The sequence below is a fragment of the Hyaena hyaena genome, unplaced genomic scaffold (assembly GCF_003009895.1).
Source record: "Hyaena hyaena isolate Hyena2069 unplaced genomic scaffold, ASM300989v1 scaffold_1628, whole genome shotgun sequence".
Taxonomy (NCBI): domain Eukaryota; kingdom Metazoa; phylum Chordata; class Mammalia; order Carnivora; family Hyaenidae; genus Hyaena; species Hyaena hyaena.
The window spans coordinates 164041-176691 of NW_024082258.1; the positions used below are offsets into that span (position 1 = coordinate 164041).

Sequence of the window (12651 nt, forward strand, 5' to 3'; positions counted from 1 at the left end):
GGGGCTGGACCTGGCCGGCCCGGCCGGCCGCCGTGTCGCCTCCCTCCGGCCGGGAGGGGGCCCAGGTGTGCCAGTCTGAGGGGAGGTGGGAGCTGGGACAGGTCTGGTCTGAGGGCAGGGGGTTTGGGCAGACACGGCAGGCTGGGCGTGCTCGCGAAGACTGAAGGATGGGACTTTGACCTGGAGGGAACCAGACAGAGGGCCCCAGCGACCGGAGCCCACCCTGCCCCTGCCTCAGGCCGGGCCCCTCCCTGTCCACCCCTGCTTCTGCTAGCACCGCCTGCCCGGCCACAAGCCCGCCACTGCCCCTGCCATTTCCTGCCCCCAAGTCCAGCTCCCGACCGAGGCAGTCCGGGTCCCTGCCCCAGCCCTGGCCCCGGCCCCCCTCCCCCCCAGCTGCCTTCCTACAAGTCACGGGGGCTGGTTTGCTTTGGCAGCCTCTCTGCTGCCTGCAGCAGTGACCTCTGGAGCCTGGAAGTCCTACACCGCGGGGGGGGGGGGGGGGGATGGGGGGCTTGGCCCGGAAAAGGCAGCACTGAGTGCTGAGGCCCAGGCCAAGTGGCCGGAAGTGTCCACGGGCAGATACACACTGTCCCGCCAGCAGCCAAGAGTGATCCACGTCAGACCCCGGGGCCAGATAAACACCCAGACGCACAAGGGTCACCATCAGACACCTGCTTGTGGACAGCCATGCACCCAAACACAGAGCACAGCCGCTCACCCCACACACTCGCTCCACGCAGGGCCACAGCCTCTCACAGCGGGTCATGCTGGCGGGACCCCCACTGCCGCCCAGCCCCTCCTCTCCCTCTCCCCAGCTCCCAACACAGCCGAGCCCCACGCCGCTGGGGACACATTGCTGCACTCCCTCTCTTCTCTCCATAGCACCTGCCCTGCCCTGCTGCCCCCGGCCCTGCCCCGTGGCTCCCCTCTGCCACCCAACCCTTCTATACCACTCATAGTCCCCACCCCCACCCCAACTAATCAAGTACTTAGGTGGCTGTGCCCTTGGGAAGGCGAGCCCCACCCACCTGCTCCTTCCTTAGCCTTATCCCTGAACATGCGCAGAGACGCCCCACTGCCCGCCCTGGACGGCGGGTCCCCGGGAAAACGGAGGCTTTCGGATTTGCGGGGTGTAGAGGGGGATGGGGCTCACGAGAGAGACTTCTGAATCAAGTCCAAGAATCTTTATTTCATGAACAAAACTACTTGTGTGAAGAGAGACGAGGCTGAACGGGCCCCTTTCTAAGTGGCCACGATCCAAGGCTGGTGAGAGAGGGCAGGGTCGGGCTGGGGCAAGAGTGCATCACAGGGAGAGGGGACCCCAGGTCCAGCCAGAGGAAGGAGGGGAGACGTTGCTGGGGGTCGGAGTGGGTTCCAGAACCCCCTGCCCCAAACTGTGCCAGCCCATCACGACCCCCCACTGGGTGGGGGGCTGCGGCGAGGAGGGGCTGGGCCCCAGTAGTGTGCATCTGAAGCGGCCAGTGTGTGCAAATCAGCAAGAAGGAGGGGTGCGGAGCCGCTGCCCCCACCTCACCGCCCCCCTCCCAAACAGGCAGCAGAAGCAGGGGTGGGGGCAGCGGCAGTATTGCTTTACCCATCATGCATGGCGTGGGTGGGCAACGGGGCAGGAGGAAGTAGGCTGGATTGGGGGTGTGAGCCAAGCCCCCTGCTCCTCCCACCCTGGCGGCTCCGTTGGCAGGACTCTGGAGGCTCGTGGAGGCCCAGGGATGGCCAACCCCCACTGGGGGCAGGCTGTGCCCAGATGTTCCCCATTAGGGCTGGCTCTTCCTTGAGGTGGAGCCCAGGACCTAAAGGTGAGGGAGAGACAGGTGTCAGGGATCTAGTGGGCCGACACCCTCCTGGGTCCGCCAGTCCCTGGCCACCCACCTACCTTACCAGGGCTATTCGGCCACCTGGACGCCCGTACAGTTCTCTTTACTTTCTGAGGTGATGGCCAGGTATTCCGAGCTGTGGGGGGAAAGGCCAGGTGAACAGTGGCCCCCATCATCAGTCTGGCCCGCCCCCAGGAAACCGAGGAGGGTCGGGGTCTCTGCCCCAGGCGCACAGGGTTCTGGAGTTAGAGAGGAGGAGACTGCAGGCTAACTCCCAGGGATCCACAGGAAGTCCAGGCTGGGGCCGGGAGTCCTGAGTCTGAGGAGGGGAAGTCGGGATGTTCAGACTCACGGTTCCTAGGAAGGGAAGAGGCTGGGACGTGACCTTTTCCATCTCTGACAACAAACGTCCCTCTCCGGGAAACCCTGGTGTCTGGGCGCTGGGCCCCCTCCCCATCGACGCCACTCACGCATTCTCTTGTGCTGCGGCCTCCGTGGCCGCGGCGATCTTCTTATAGCAGTAAACCATCTCCGCCACAAGCCATATGGTCAACACCACGATGAGCACATACATCATGATCTCTGACACGATGGACGCCATGTCCCTGTTGGCTGCAAGCACCAGGCAGGGTTAGGTGGTAGTCAAGGCAAGGCTCAGGAGGCATGACAGCCTGAGGCGCCCCAAGCTTGCTGTGTGAGCTGGAGCAAGTGGCTTGGCCTCTCTGGTCTGCACATAGGACCATGTTGCTCCCCTAGAGGCATCATTGTTATCGTGATTCTTTTATAAATTTTTTTTAAATGTTTATTTCTTTCTAGTAGAGAGAGAGAGACAGCGTGAGCAGGGGAGGTTCAGAGAGAGAGGGAGTCACAGACTGAAACAGGCTCCAGGCTCTGAGCTGGCAGTCAACACAGAGCCCGACGCGGGGCTCAAACACACGAACCGCGATATCATGACCTAAGCGAAAGTCGGACGCTTAACCGACTAAGCCACCGAGGCGCCCCCGTTATCGTGATTCTTAATAGCCAGCCTCCTGTGGGCTTTGAGATCCCCCTCACCCTGCCTCCCTGTGTGGCTCGAGGGGGCATCTGTGTCATTCAGGTGGCAATAGGTGCCCAAGAGCTGTAGCTTTGCAGCCAGAAGGCTCAGATTCAAGTCCCCGCTCTGCCACTTGCCAGCTGTGTAACCTTGGGCAAGTGACCCATCCTCTCTGGGTGTGAGTTTCTCCATCTGTGAAAAGCTGATAATGACAATATCTCCTTCTTGGGAGTGTTGTAAAAATTAAGTCTGCTTCGAAAATCCTTAGAATAGTGCTTGACCTATAGATAGCATTCAATAAATGTTTACTATTATTCATACTAGTATTACTGTTGAGAGCGGAGGCTGTGGGGGCAGACTGCCAGGGTTCAGATCCTGCCTCTGCCTCTCACTAGCTGTGTGACCTTAGGCAAATGACTCCACCTCTCTGGGCCTCAATTTCCCCTCTGTAAATGGAGATGATAATACTCATGCCTTCTCGCAGGGTAGCTGTGAAGAGAAAACAAGTTAATATCTGTTATTAAGCACATGCTTGGATGTGCTCACACTCAGCACTGCCTAAATGTTGGCTATTCACTGACATTTTCCGGAAACCTTCTATCCTTTCCATGGCACTGGCTCTTACCATTGCCAGCTTCCTTTCACTGAGCCTAAATTTAAACTGCGAAGGGGATGCAGTCAGCCAGGGAACCAGAGGCGAAGGCCACTGCGGCGTGCTCGGCTGGATTTCATGGGTGTCCACTCCGCATCCCTGGGCCCCTCCCTCCTGATAGCTGGGACCTCATTTCCCCTGTGTCCTCACACGGTCTTTCCTTCCCTGTCAATGGCACTCTCGCTGCTCCACTGGGTGCAGATGGCACCGACGCTTTCTGGGCCAGAGTGAGGGAGGGGGCGGGCTGGATGCTTCTCCTTCCTTCTCTGCTGGAAGGAGCTGGGGAGAGGGGTCCACACATCATTCATTCGTCGGTTCTTGCATGCATGCATGCATGCATTCATTCATTCATTCAAAAGATATAAGTGTGTCTCATACGGTGAATGTGCACTTTCAGCCAGGCTCTGTGCTAAATTCCTTATCTGGGCATCTCACTGCATCTCTGAAACACCCCAAGGATAGAGATAGTTCTGGCTTCCCATGTCAACTGACCTCAGGAAGCACACCGAGTCCGGTATACACTGGATAAAGCTTACACGATCGGGATTCTCCCCCCTGCTCCTGGAACTCGATGCTCAAATGGATTTAGGTGATCTGGTACCCTCTGCCCTCCCAATCGGATTAGGACAGTGACAGGCACGGCTCTGTAGCCCATTTTCCAGACAAGGACGCTGAGGCTCAGAAAGCGGACGGTGCTAGGCAAGGAGGCACAGCCAAGGTTGGACTCGGAGCCGGGATACAACACCAAGTGTAACCAGTTGCAGGGTCCGAGCTCTCATGTGCCCTGGGAACTACGACAGCCAAAGGAAGACTTGGTAACGGCTGCGGTACACCAAGTGCGGCCCCCGTCCAGCCATACAGACACCCCAGGAGGTGGGACTGTGGCGCCCCCACTTCACAGATGAGGAGCCGAGGCAGAGGGTAACAGCCACCTTGTCTGGGGAGAACTTTGATTTCTTCAAAACCCCCTAAGTCTTCTAAAAGCTTCACCCGCCTGCCCACGGGGGGGAGCCTCCAGATATGGGGTCCCCGCCCGCATCTGTGCATGCTGGGTTTCTTGCTGGCCTCAGACGCTGCTCTACCTCCAGACGTTTTCCACCCATGCTAGGTATATCCAAAATAGAAGTAGCCCTCTTGTCAATTTGCCGGCTCCACTCCTAGTGGGGGACCCTGGGTGCTTTTCCCATCTCCTGCAGCTCTGCCTGCTTTGCAAAGTTCCCGCCACCAGCACCCCCTGGCCCTCCTTCAGAAAGGACTGCATTCATTCCTTGGGGTTATTACCAGGAGGCAGTGCTGGCTGATGGCTAATGCTGAGAATGCAGTAAGATTGTGGATTATAATAAAAAAGAATACGGAGGGCTCCTGGGTGACCCAGTCGGTTAAGCGTCCGACTCTTGATTTCGGCTCAGGTTAGGATCTCGCAGTTTGTGAGTTCAAGCCCCGCATTGGGCTCTGTGCTGATGGTGCGGAGCCTGCTTGGGGTTCTCTCTCTCCCTCTCTCTTTGCCCCTCCCCTACTTGCACACTCTCTCTCTCTCAATAAATAAATAAACTTTTTTTTTTTTTTTAATTTAAAAATAGGGGCTCTGGGTGGCTGAGTCAGTTAAGCAACTGACTGCAGCTCAGGTCATGATTTCACAGTTCGTGAGTTTGAGCCCCATGTCAGGTTCTCTGTGGACAGCTCAGAGCCTGGAGTCTGCTTCGGATTCTGTGTGTGCCTCTCTCTCTCTGCTCTTCCCCTGCTCACACTGTCTCTCTCTCAAAAATAAATAAATAAATATTAAATATTTTTTAAAAATTTAAAAATAAAGAAAAGAGAGAATATAGTATGGCCAGCAACACTAACAAGGTAATAATATCATGGGTAATGAAATAAATACTTTGATGGGATGAGTAATGTTCAAAATACTACAGTATGCTACATGATGATGACTAAATTATAGCATAACAAGTAAAATTTTAAAATACTACGATACAATTAAGTTAAAATACTACAGCAAGGTGGGGAATGTTAAAAATACTGCCGTAGGATGGATTATGATAAAAACACTGGTGTATGTTTGGTAATGTTAAACCGTTTAGTAGATCGTAATATAAAATATGGTGGAAAAAAACACTAGAGCATGTTGGATGATGAAGAAGCCGTAGACTCTGGGAAGACGGCGTAACTCTGCCTATGGTAAATGTTAAGAACACAGGCTCTGGGAGGGAGTAGAATACGGGAGACAATGTGGGGATTTTTTGTTTTGTTTTGTTTTTTATATTTTTTATTTATTTCTAGGAGAGAGAGAGAAAAACACAGAGTGAGCAGGGGAGGGTCAGAGAGAGAGGGAGACACAGACTCCGAAATAGGCTCCAGGCTCTGAGCTGGCAGTCAGCACAGAGCCCGACGCGGGGCTGGAACCCACGAACCGCGATATCATGACCTAAGCGAAAGTCAGACGCTTAACCGACTAAGCCACCCAGGCGCCCCCGGGAGACAATGTTTAAAAGAGGCTCTGCTGGGACCTCAGCGTGCCTGACCCCAGCCTCTAACCTCGCAGGTGAGAACAGCGTTCTGAGCAAGGGCCAAGCCCCGGGATGGAAGGAACGTGGCTGCCTGAATGGTATCCTGGAGCCTCCCTGCTCTCCTGACCCCGGGCCTCAGCACGGATTCAGGAGACAAGACTGACACAGATTTTGTTCAGCTATACTATTAGGGGGCGTTTTCCTACTCCCTCGGGTGGGGCTCCATCTTCTACATCCGTGGGCGGCCACCCACCCAGCATCGTGACCTACACCAGAGAGCAGCTCAGACACGTCTCCTGCATTGAATCCCGCGGGATCACTTTGATAACAAACGTAAAAATGCTAATTGTCAAAAGAAACCCACAGGCTCTGGCTGACGGCAGAGTATAGTGAAGCATGCCAAGAACAGAAACAGCAGTCACACACGCTTGGCTGGGTTCAAGTCCAGGTCCCAGCTCTGTGATCACGGCCGCATAGTCTTACCTCCCGGGTTTTCCCATCCGTAAAGTGGGGGCAGTAAGAGCCCCTAGCCAGGAGGGTGGGTGGAAGGGTTCAATGAGGGTTCAATGAGCACATAGGCTCTGAGGCGGGCACCCCTCTGGGGGAAAGGAAGGACAACACACGGTCCCCGTGATAATGCGCGTGCGCCATGGGCCCCATGGGACGTACTTGCCATGGCTGTCGAGCAGCTCAAGTTCTGGGATATCTTCCTGACGCTAAGCCAATGGGCCATCGGGCCCTGGAAAATTCCAGCTTATACCCATCAGAAGATGGTTCAGAGAAGGGATCCAAGGCCGCTGGAGCCAAAATGATGAAATGTTCAAAAACACCTTGGATCCTTGCTGTGCGGTGTGGCCCCGGACCCGCGGCGTCAGCTTTGCTGAGAGCTTGTTAGACATGCGCCTGAGCCCCCACCCCAGGCCTGCTGAGTCGGGGTCTGCACATTAGCAAGACTCCCAGCAGCTTCACCTACATAGCAGAATTTGAGGAGCTCTGCTCCTGGCGACACGCTTTTATCTCTTCCCTGATGGTGACAAAGGGAGGCGGGGCTGAGGCAATGGGACTTTCAGAACCTCCACCTTGCTGAGGCCCTGCTGCAGGCCAGGCGTGGGGGCAGCTGATGCCCAGCACACCACCCCGGGTCTAGAACAGTTCAGATAACGATGCCCTGGGCGGCGGATACCGTTATCATCCTGCGTCCGCAGGAAAACCCCTCCTCAGAGAGGGGAAGGCACCCGCCGGAGACCCCACAGCACCAGTGGCGGAGTTTTGCACCCAGGACTTCCAGAGGAGAGGCCTGCCGTGGCCTCGCCATGGGTGGACAGGAAATGGAAGCCAGAGCTGGGGCTGGGGAAGGAGGTGCGACTCCCCCTGCTGCCGTGGGCGTTTGCCTGGCCCAGGCGTGGAGCCAGCCTGTCCCCTACCTGCCATCTGTCCTACCATCTGGCTGCCAGTGGGCCACAGGGGTGAGGAGGGAGGCAGGGCCTGACTCACCTTTATCCACCACCTCAAGGTGGATCTTTTTGACGACGCTGGTGTTGTGCTCATAGTTCTCAAAGAAGAGCAGCCGGTAGACGTGGCACTCGTAGTCACCGGAGTGGTTGTAGGTGACGTTGGTGATGAAGATGGACAGGTCCTGCAGGTCCTTGGTGCCCCGGCTGCCATTCCACACCACGCGGCCCTCGAAACGCTCATCTTCCTCCAGCTGCAGCACCTCGTTCTCGTAGCGCAGGATCTGGGGGCGGCCGGGCCGGTCACTGCCCGCACCTGGCCCACCACCCAGACCATTCTGTCCCTCGCCCTGACACTCAGTGAGGCGGTGGACACACATGGGTCACCGTGACCTCAGGCAGGGAGGACACAGGGGGGCTAGGATCATGTCCCTGCCTGCCCCCTACGCGGAGTGTGTCCCTGGCGCTGACACGCACACTCACGCACACTCACACACATATCCCTCAGGCGTCCTCAGGAGCCCTCATTCCGCCTTCCTGGCTTTCATTCCCAATGGTTCTCCCCGGCCACCAGGCACACTCCTCAGGCAGGGACAGAAGAGTGCAGTCTCAGCTGCTGCAGACCCCCCCACACTCTCCAGCAGGCCCCCCCCCCAAGTTTATGGAGCCTCTTCATTTGTCATTCAACACACATGCAACATAAAGGAGGTCAAAAAAGTTCTGCTTTTCTTCCACGATGACTGCCTGAGACGTTCTTGTGGACGCTAAATAATTCCAACGACACTTACTCTGTGCCACCCATGTCCCAGGCGCAACAACTACATTGACCCCACACAAACCTCGGAGCTAGGGACCAGCACCCCCCCCCATCTTTCCAGAGGAGGGAACTGAGGCTCAGAGAAGCTCAGCACCTCACCCAAGGTCACCAGCTGGTCCCTGGGGGAGCTGGAATTTGAATCCAGGTCATCATTGACGGCACATTACTGAGAACAGACGAGCAACCCCCCTCCTGGCCCCTGCCTGCCACCAGCTCCCACCCAAACGCCACCCTCCCGCAGCAGCACCAGGCACCCGCACACCTTGACAAACTCCTCCGTGCCCTTCTGGCGGAAGGTCCACTCGGTGAAGGTCTGGGCCATGGTCTCGCTGCGGCGCTTGCAGGAGATGCACAGAATTTTGAAGGTCATCCCGTACACGGCCTCGGTCTCCGAGTCCACCTCCACACAGCCCCCCCAGGCTGAGGACACTGCGGGGACAGCAGGCTCAGGTCGAGCAGGGCCACCCCTCGCCCTAGGCAGTGCCAGGCTCACTGTTTGTTGGCTCTCGGAAACCATCTGTTTCCCCTCAATAACGATTATGAATGGACAGAACCAGACGCGAAGCCTGGCCCTGCCACTTGCTGGGTGCCTTTGGCAAGTCACTCATCATCTCTGGCCTCAGTTTCCCTCTGTGAGGGGAGGGAAACCATCATCTCTGCTTCTGGGGGTTGCTGGGCAGAGTCCATGAGTTAGGTAAGGCCCCAGCAGGGGGCCTGCCACACAGGAAGCACCCCCCCACCCCCATCCCCTGCCCCAGCAAAATAGGGCTGTCACTGTGGTCAGGGACTTCAGAGTCTTTGCTCTCTACCCAAGTAGATACCCAAGTAGCCCTTCTTAAGAAGTCCACTTGCCCAAGGGGCTGCAGCATTTAGGTGGCGGGGCTAGAATTCTAGATGGGTTAGAAGCTGGCAGAGTCATTTCTACTACTACTGCTCTGCAAAACCAGCCAGCCCGAGACGGTGGGTTGGGAAAAGGCCAGGCCTCAGGGGGCTAGGTGGGCACTGGGGGCGGGGCAGACCTGCCTTCCTGCCCTGTTCCCCAGGCCCCCAAGTTCTGCTGTCATCCACTCCCTACCCAACTTCTGCCTCTGGCCCCTCTGCCCCCAAGGCCCCTCCCCTCCGGACTCCTGTCCCACCTCCTTTCAGCTTCTCAAAACTCACTGAGCTCTTTGCAGCAGCGCTGGATTCCAGTACTTTTGGGTGCCTCAGCCACATTCTTACGTGCCACCCCCTTCCCAAGGCCCAACGCTCACCAGCCAGTGCTGGGCCTCTCAAGCTCCAGCTCTGGGTGTTCTCCTTTCTCCCTGAGTGTCTTCGTCTATGAATCTTGGGGACTTCTTGTCCGCCGCCTCTCGGTCTCTCTCCAACTCCTTACGGACCTCTGTGTCTGTCTCCCCTACTTTCTATCTCTTAGGAAGTCCCTCTGGAGGGCCCACAGCCTCGGGTCCTCTTTCCAGGCACAGACAGCCTCTTCCGGTCCCTCTCTCCACCTCTCCCTGTCCCTTTTACACTCCATATCTTCCTGTGTGTCTACCTGCGTCCGTCTGTCCCTGCCCCTCTCAAGTTTCTCTCTCCAGCGCTCCGATTTCTAACTCGCTTCTCGGCCTCTCTCCGGCACCCTCTACATCCCTCTCGGTCCCCTTCTCCCCCCTTAACTTCCAAGTCCCACTCTCCGCGGAGCACGCCCGAGTACTCCGAGTCGCTGTGTCTCTCGTGCCTTCCCCTCCGTCCCCGTGTCTCGGTCTCCCCCGTCCCAGTCTCCGGGCGCCGCCTTCCCCCACCCCCTCCCGCGGCTGTGGGTGTCACATTGCAGCCTGCGGGGCTCCGAGAGCAGCTGACTCCGCGTTTCCTCGCCCCCGGCTGGGCGCCCGCAGCCGCCGAGCTGTGCCACCCCGGCCCCCGCCCGCTCTCGCCCACCCGCACCTCCACCGCCCTCCCCCGCCCCGCGCCCCGCGCTCACAACTTCGGGAGCGGACTTAGCCGGGCCGGGAATGGGCCGGGGGCGGCCCTCGCCCCGCCGTCCCGGGTCCCGCGCGCGAACCCCGCCGCCAGACCGCTGCCCAGGCCGTGCCCTCCGCCGCCCCGCGCCACCGCGCACTCACCCAGCGCCGCGCCGACCAACAAGGCCAGCAGTGTCCCCATGGCTGCGCTGCGCGCGCGCTGCGCCCCCCTCCCGGGCCGCCGGTATTAATAGCGGGGCAAGAGGCAGCGGGCCCGGGCGGCGGTTAGAATGTCCCCGGGAGCGCGCGGGCGCAGCAGCTGCGGCTCTGGGACCGGCGGGGGGGGGGGGCGGAGGGGGGGCGCGGCCCCCCCGCTCCGGTTACCGCCGGGGGCCCAGCCCCGGGGCCCGGCGTCCGGGCATCCCTGCCGCGCGGGCGACGGCCGCTGCTCGAGCTGTTGCGCTGGCGCGCGCGGCGGGGCGCATTCGCCAGGTGCACGGACCCCGGCCCCGCTCCAGCTCGGGCGCGCTGAGGCGCGGGCCGCGGTCTCCTGCGCACTGCAGCGGCGGCGGCGGCGGCGGCGGCGGCGGCGGCCTGGGGAGGGAGGAGGGAGCGGGAGGGGGCGGGATGAATCACCGCGGGGGGAGGGCGCGGCCGCCCAGCCTTTGCCGCAGCGGCCCGGGAGGCGCCCGCCGCACCGGCCTCTCCGGTGGCGCAGGGACCGCGGCTTCTGGGCACGGGCGGATGGCCCGGGTATCCCCGGCCCCTCCCGACGCCGGGGACCCCCGGCATCGGAGTCTGGAAGAGTTCACCCCCAGAGTCCTAGGAGGGCTTAGAGGGCGTTTGAGGGGCAAGGCTTCCGACTTCAGTTTATGGAGGTCATCTTCCAGGGGAACTTGGTTGGGACCTCCAAGTGACCTCCCCCTCAGATCCCTGGCATCTGGACCTGAGGGTCACCGTGCAGGAACCCAAGTGGGCATGAGGTGGGGGGTGTCAGGCTAGAGCCACCGAGGATACTTCAGACTCCACCCAAACAGGAGGGAGGGGCATGCCGGCTCTAAACCAGAGAGGCTCCTCTGGGGGTTTGGGGTACCATGTTTCAGGAGGAGGGTTCTTGGTCTCCCATGTCATTCACCCACCCCCACCTCCTCCACTCTGTCCACCATCCAGGCCCCTGCTGCTGTTCCCCACACACCAAACTTATTCCTGCCTCAGGGCCTTTGTTGTCTTCGCTCTTCCCTCTGCCAGGACACAGGCCTAGAGCAGGCCACCCTCCGCCTGCTGTTCTCTCTGCTCTTCCCTCTGGTAACCAAAAGGCCCACCCCCTCTTCTCCAGCCGCTCCTGGCCCCAATGTCACCTTCTTAGGTCTTCTGTCCATTCCCGGAAACTGCCTCCCCTGTCCCTTACCGCGGTTGTCACTACCTGAAATTTTACTCTTCATTTATTTAGATCCTTTCACCGCCTGTTCCTTCAACCCTGGGGTCCAAGATCCCCCAGGTGAGAACACTGTCCTGTGCCACTGTATCCCCAGCACCCGGAACTGTGCCGGGCACATTATAGGTCCTCAATAAATATTCATCAAATGAATAAATATATGCCGATGCTAGAGCCCTTCTCATATGCTGGATCCATTTCTATCTCCCCAACACTGGCAGCAAGGTCTAGTATTATCCCCATTTTACAGAAGAAACCGAGGCTGAGAGTGGCTCACCCCCTTGCCTGGGGTCATGTAGCGGGTAAATGTGGCACCCTGCCCCAGCAATGGTACGGGGTTTGTCCTATTAGTAGGTTCTCCCAAATGGAGAGGTTGGGGTTGGGGGCTCTGGGCTGCCAGGACCAGGGTGGGAGTGAGCCTTTTGGCTGGCTGCTCAGGTCCTGGCCTCTAGTTTTGGGTGGGGTGAAGTTCCAGAGAATCCCCCTGATCCAGTCCTGCAGAGGAAGAGGAACAAGGGATGTGGGGCGGGCTCCAGGCAGAGGAACAGGAAGCCAGGGACACTGGACACCTTTGTGGTCTGGGCCTCTGTGCCAACACCTCCTGGGCTGTGAAATTCCCCTGCAGAAAATAACTCTCTCACTGTTCCGAGCCCTCCCTCTGGCAGCGGGTGACAGGCAGAGGCGGTGAGGACAGGCCTTGGGCATCGGGTAAGGGCATCTACCCACAGCCCTACAAGCTGGTGTCCGCGGAGCACCTACTATGGGGTTGGTGCTGTTCTAAGCACTTTACTAATAGGAACTGAAATTCTCTCCACATGGTGGTTATTACCATTATTCCTAATTAACAGGCATGGGAAACTGAGGCCCATGGCGGGTGGCTAACTTGCCATGACCATACAGCTAGAGAAGAGGCTGGGTCTGCCCTTTGCCACTTGTGGTCCCTCCCGCCTCCGTCCAACCCCTCCTCCAGTCCTCTGC

At 58.8% G+C, this 12651-nt stretch overlaps 1 protein-coding gene across 2 annotated transcripts; it reads right to left on the reverse strand.

Annotated features, from left to right (window-relative positions):
• Window positions 1–1174: 1174 nt before the first annotated feature.
• On the reverse strand, window positions 1175–10579 carry SCN1B (sodium voltage-gated channel beta subunit 1). Of its 2 annotated transcripts, none has more exons than XM_039224386.1 (6): window positions 10401–10579; window positions 8561–8727; window positions 7525–7765; window positions 2306–2447; window positions 1900–1971; window positions 1175–1811 (listed from the first exon to the last, which is right to left on the reverse strand). In XM_039224386.1, the coding sequence occupies exons 1-5, from the start codon at window positions 10438–10440 to the stop codon at window positions 1905–1907; spliced, it is 657 nt and encodes a 218-aa protein (XP_039080317.1). In that variant the 5' UTR covers window positions 10441–10579; the 3' UTR covers window positions 1175–1811; window positions 1900–1904. The 2 variants fall into 2 exon arrangements, with proteins under 2 accessions (XP_039080317.1, XP_039080316.1); XM_039224385.1 differs by having other exon boundaries at window positions 1895–1971.
• Between the last annotated feature and the right edge of the window lie 2072 nt (window positions 10580–12651).

Coding starts and splice junctions, on each gene's coding strand:
- SCN1B (XM_039224386.1), bottom strand. CDS start 10,440: ATGGGGACACTGCTGGCCTTGTTGGTCGGCGCGGCGCTGG. Junction 8,728..10,400: donor GTTGGTCGGCGCGGCGCTGG/GTGAGTGCGCGG, acceptor CTGTCCCCGCAG/TGTCCTCAGCCTGGGGGGGC. Junction 1,972..2,305: donor GCCGCAGCACAAGAGAATGC/GTGAGTGGCGTC, acceptor TTCCCCCCACAG/CTCGGAATACCTGGCCATCA.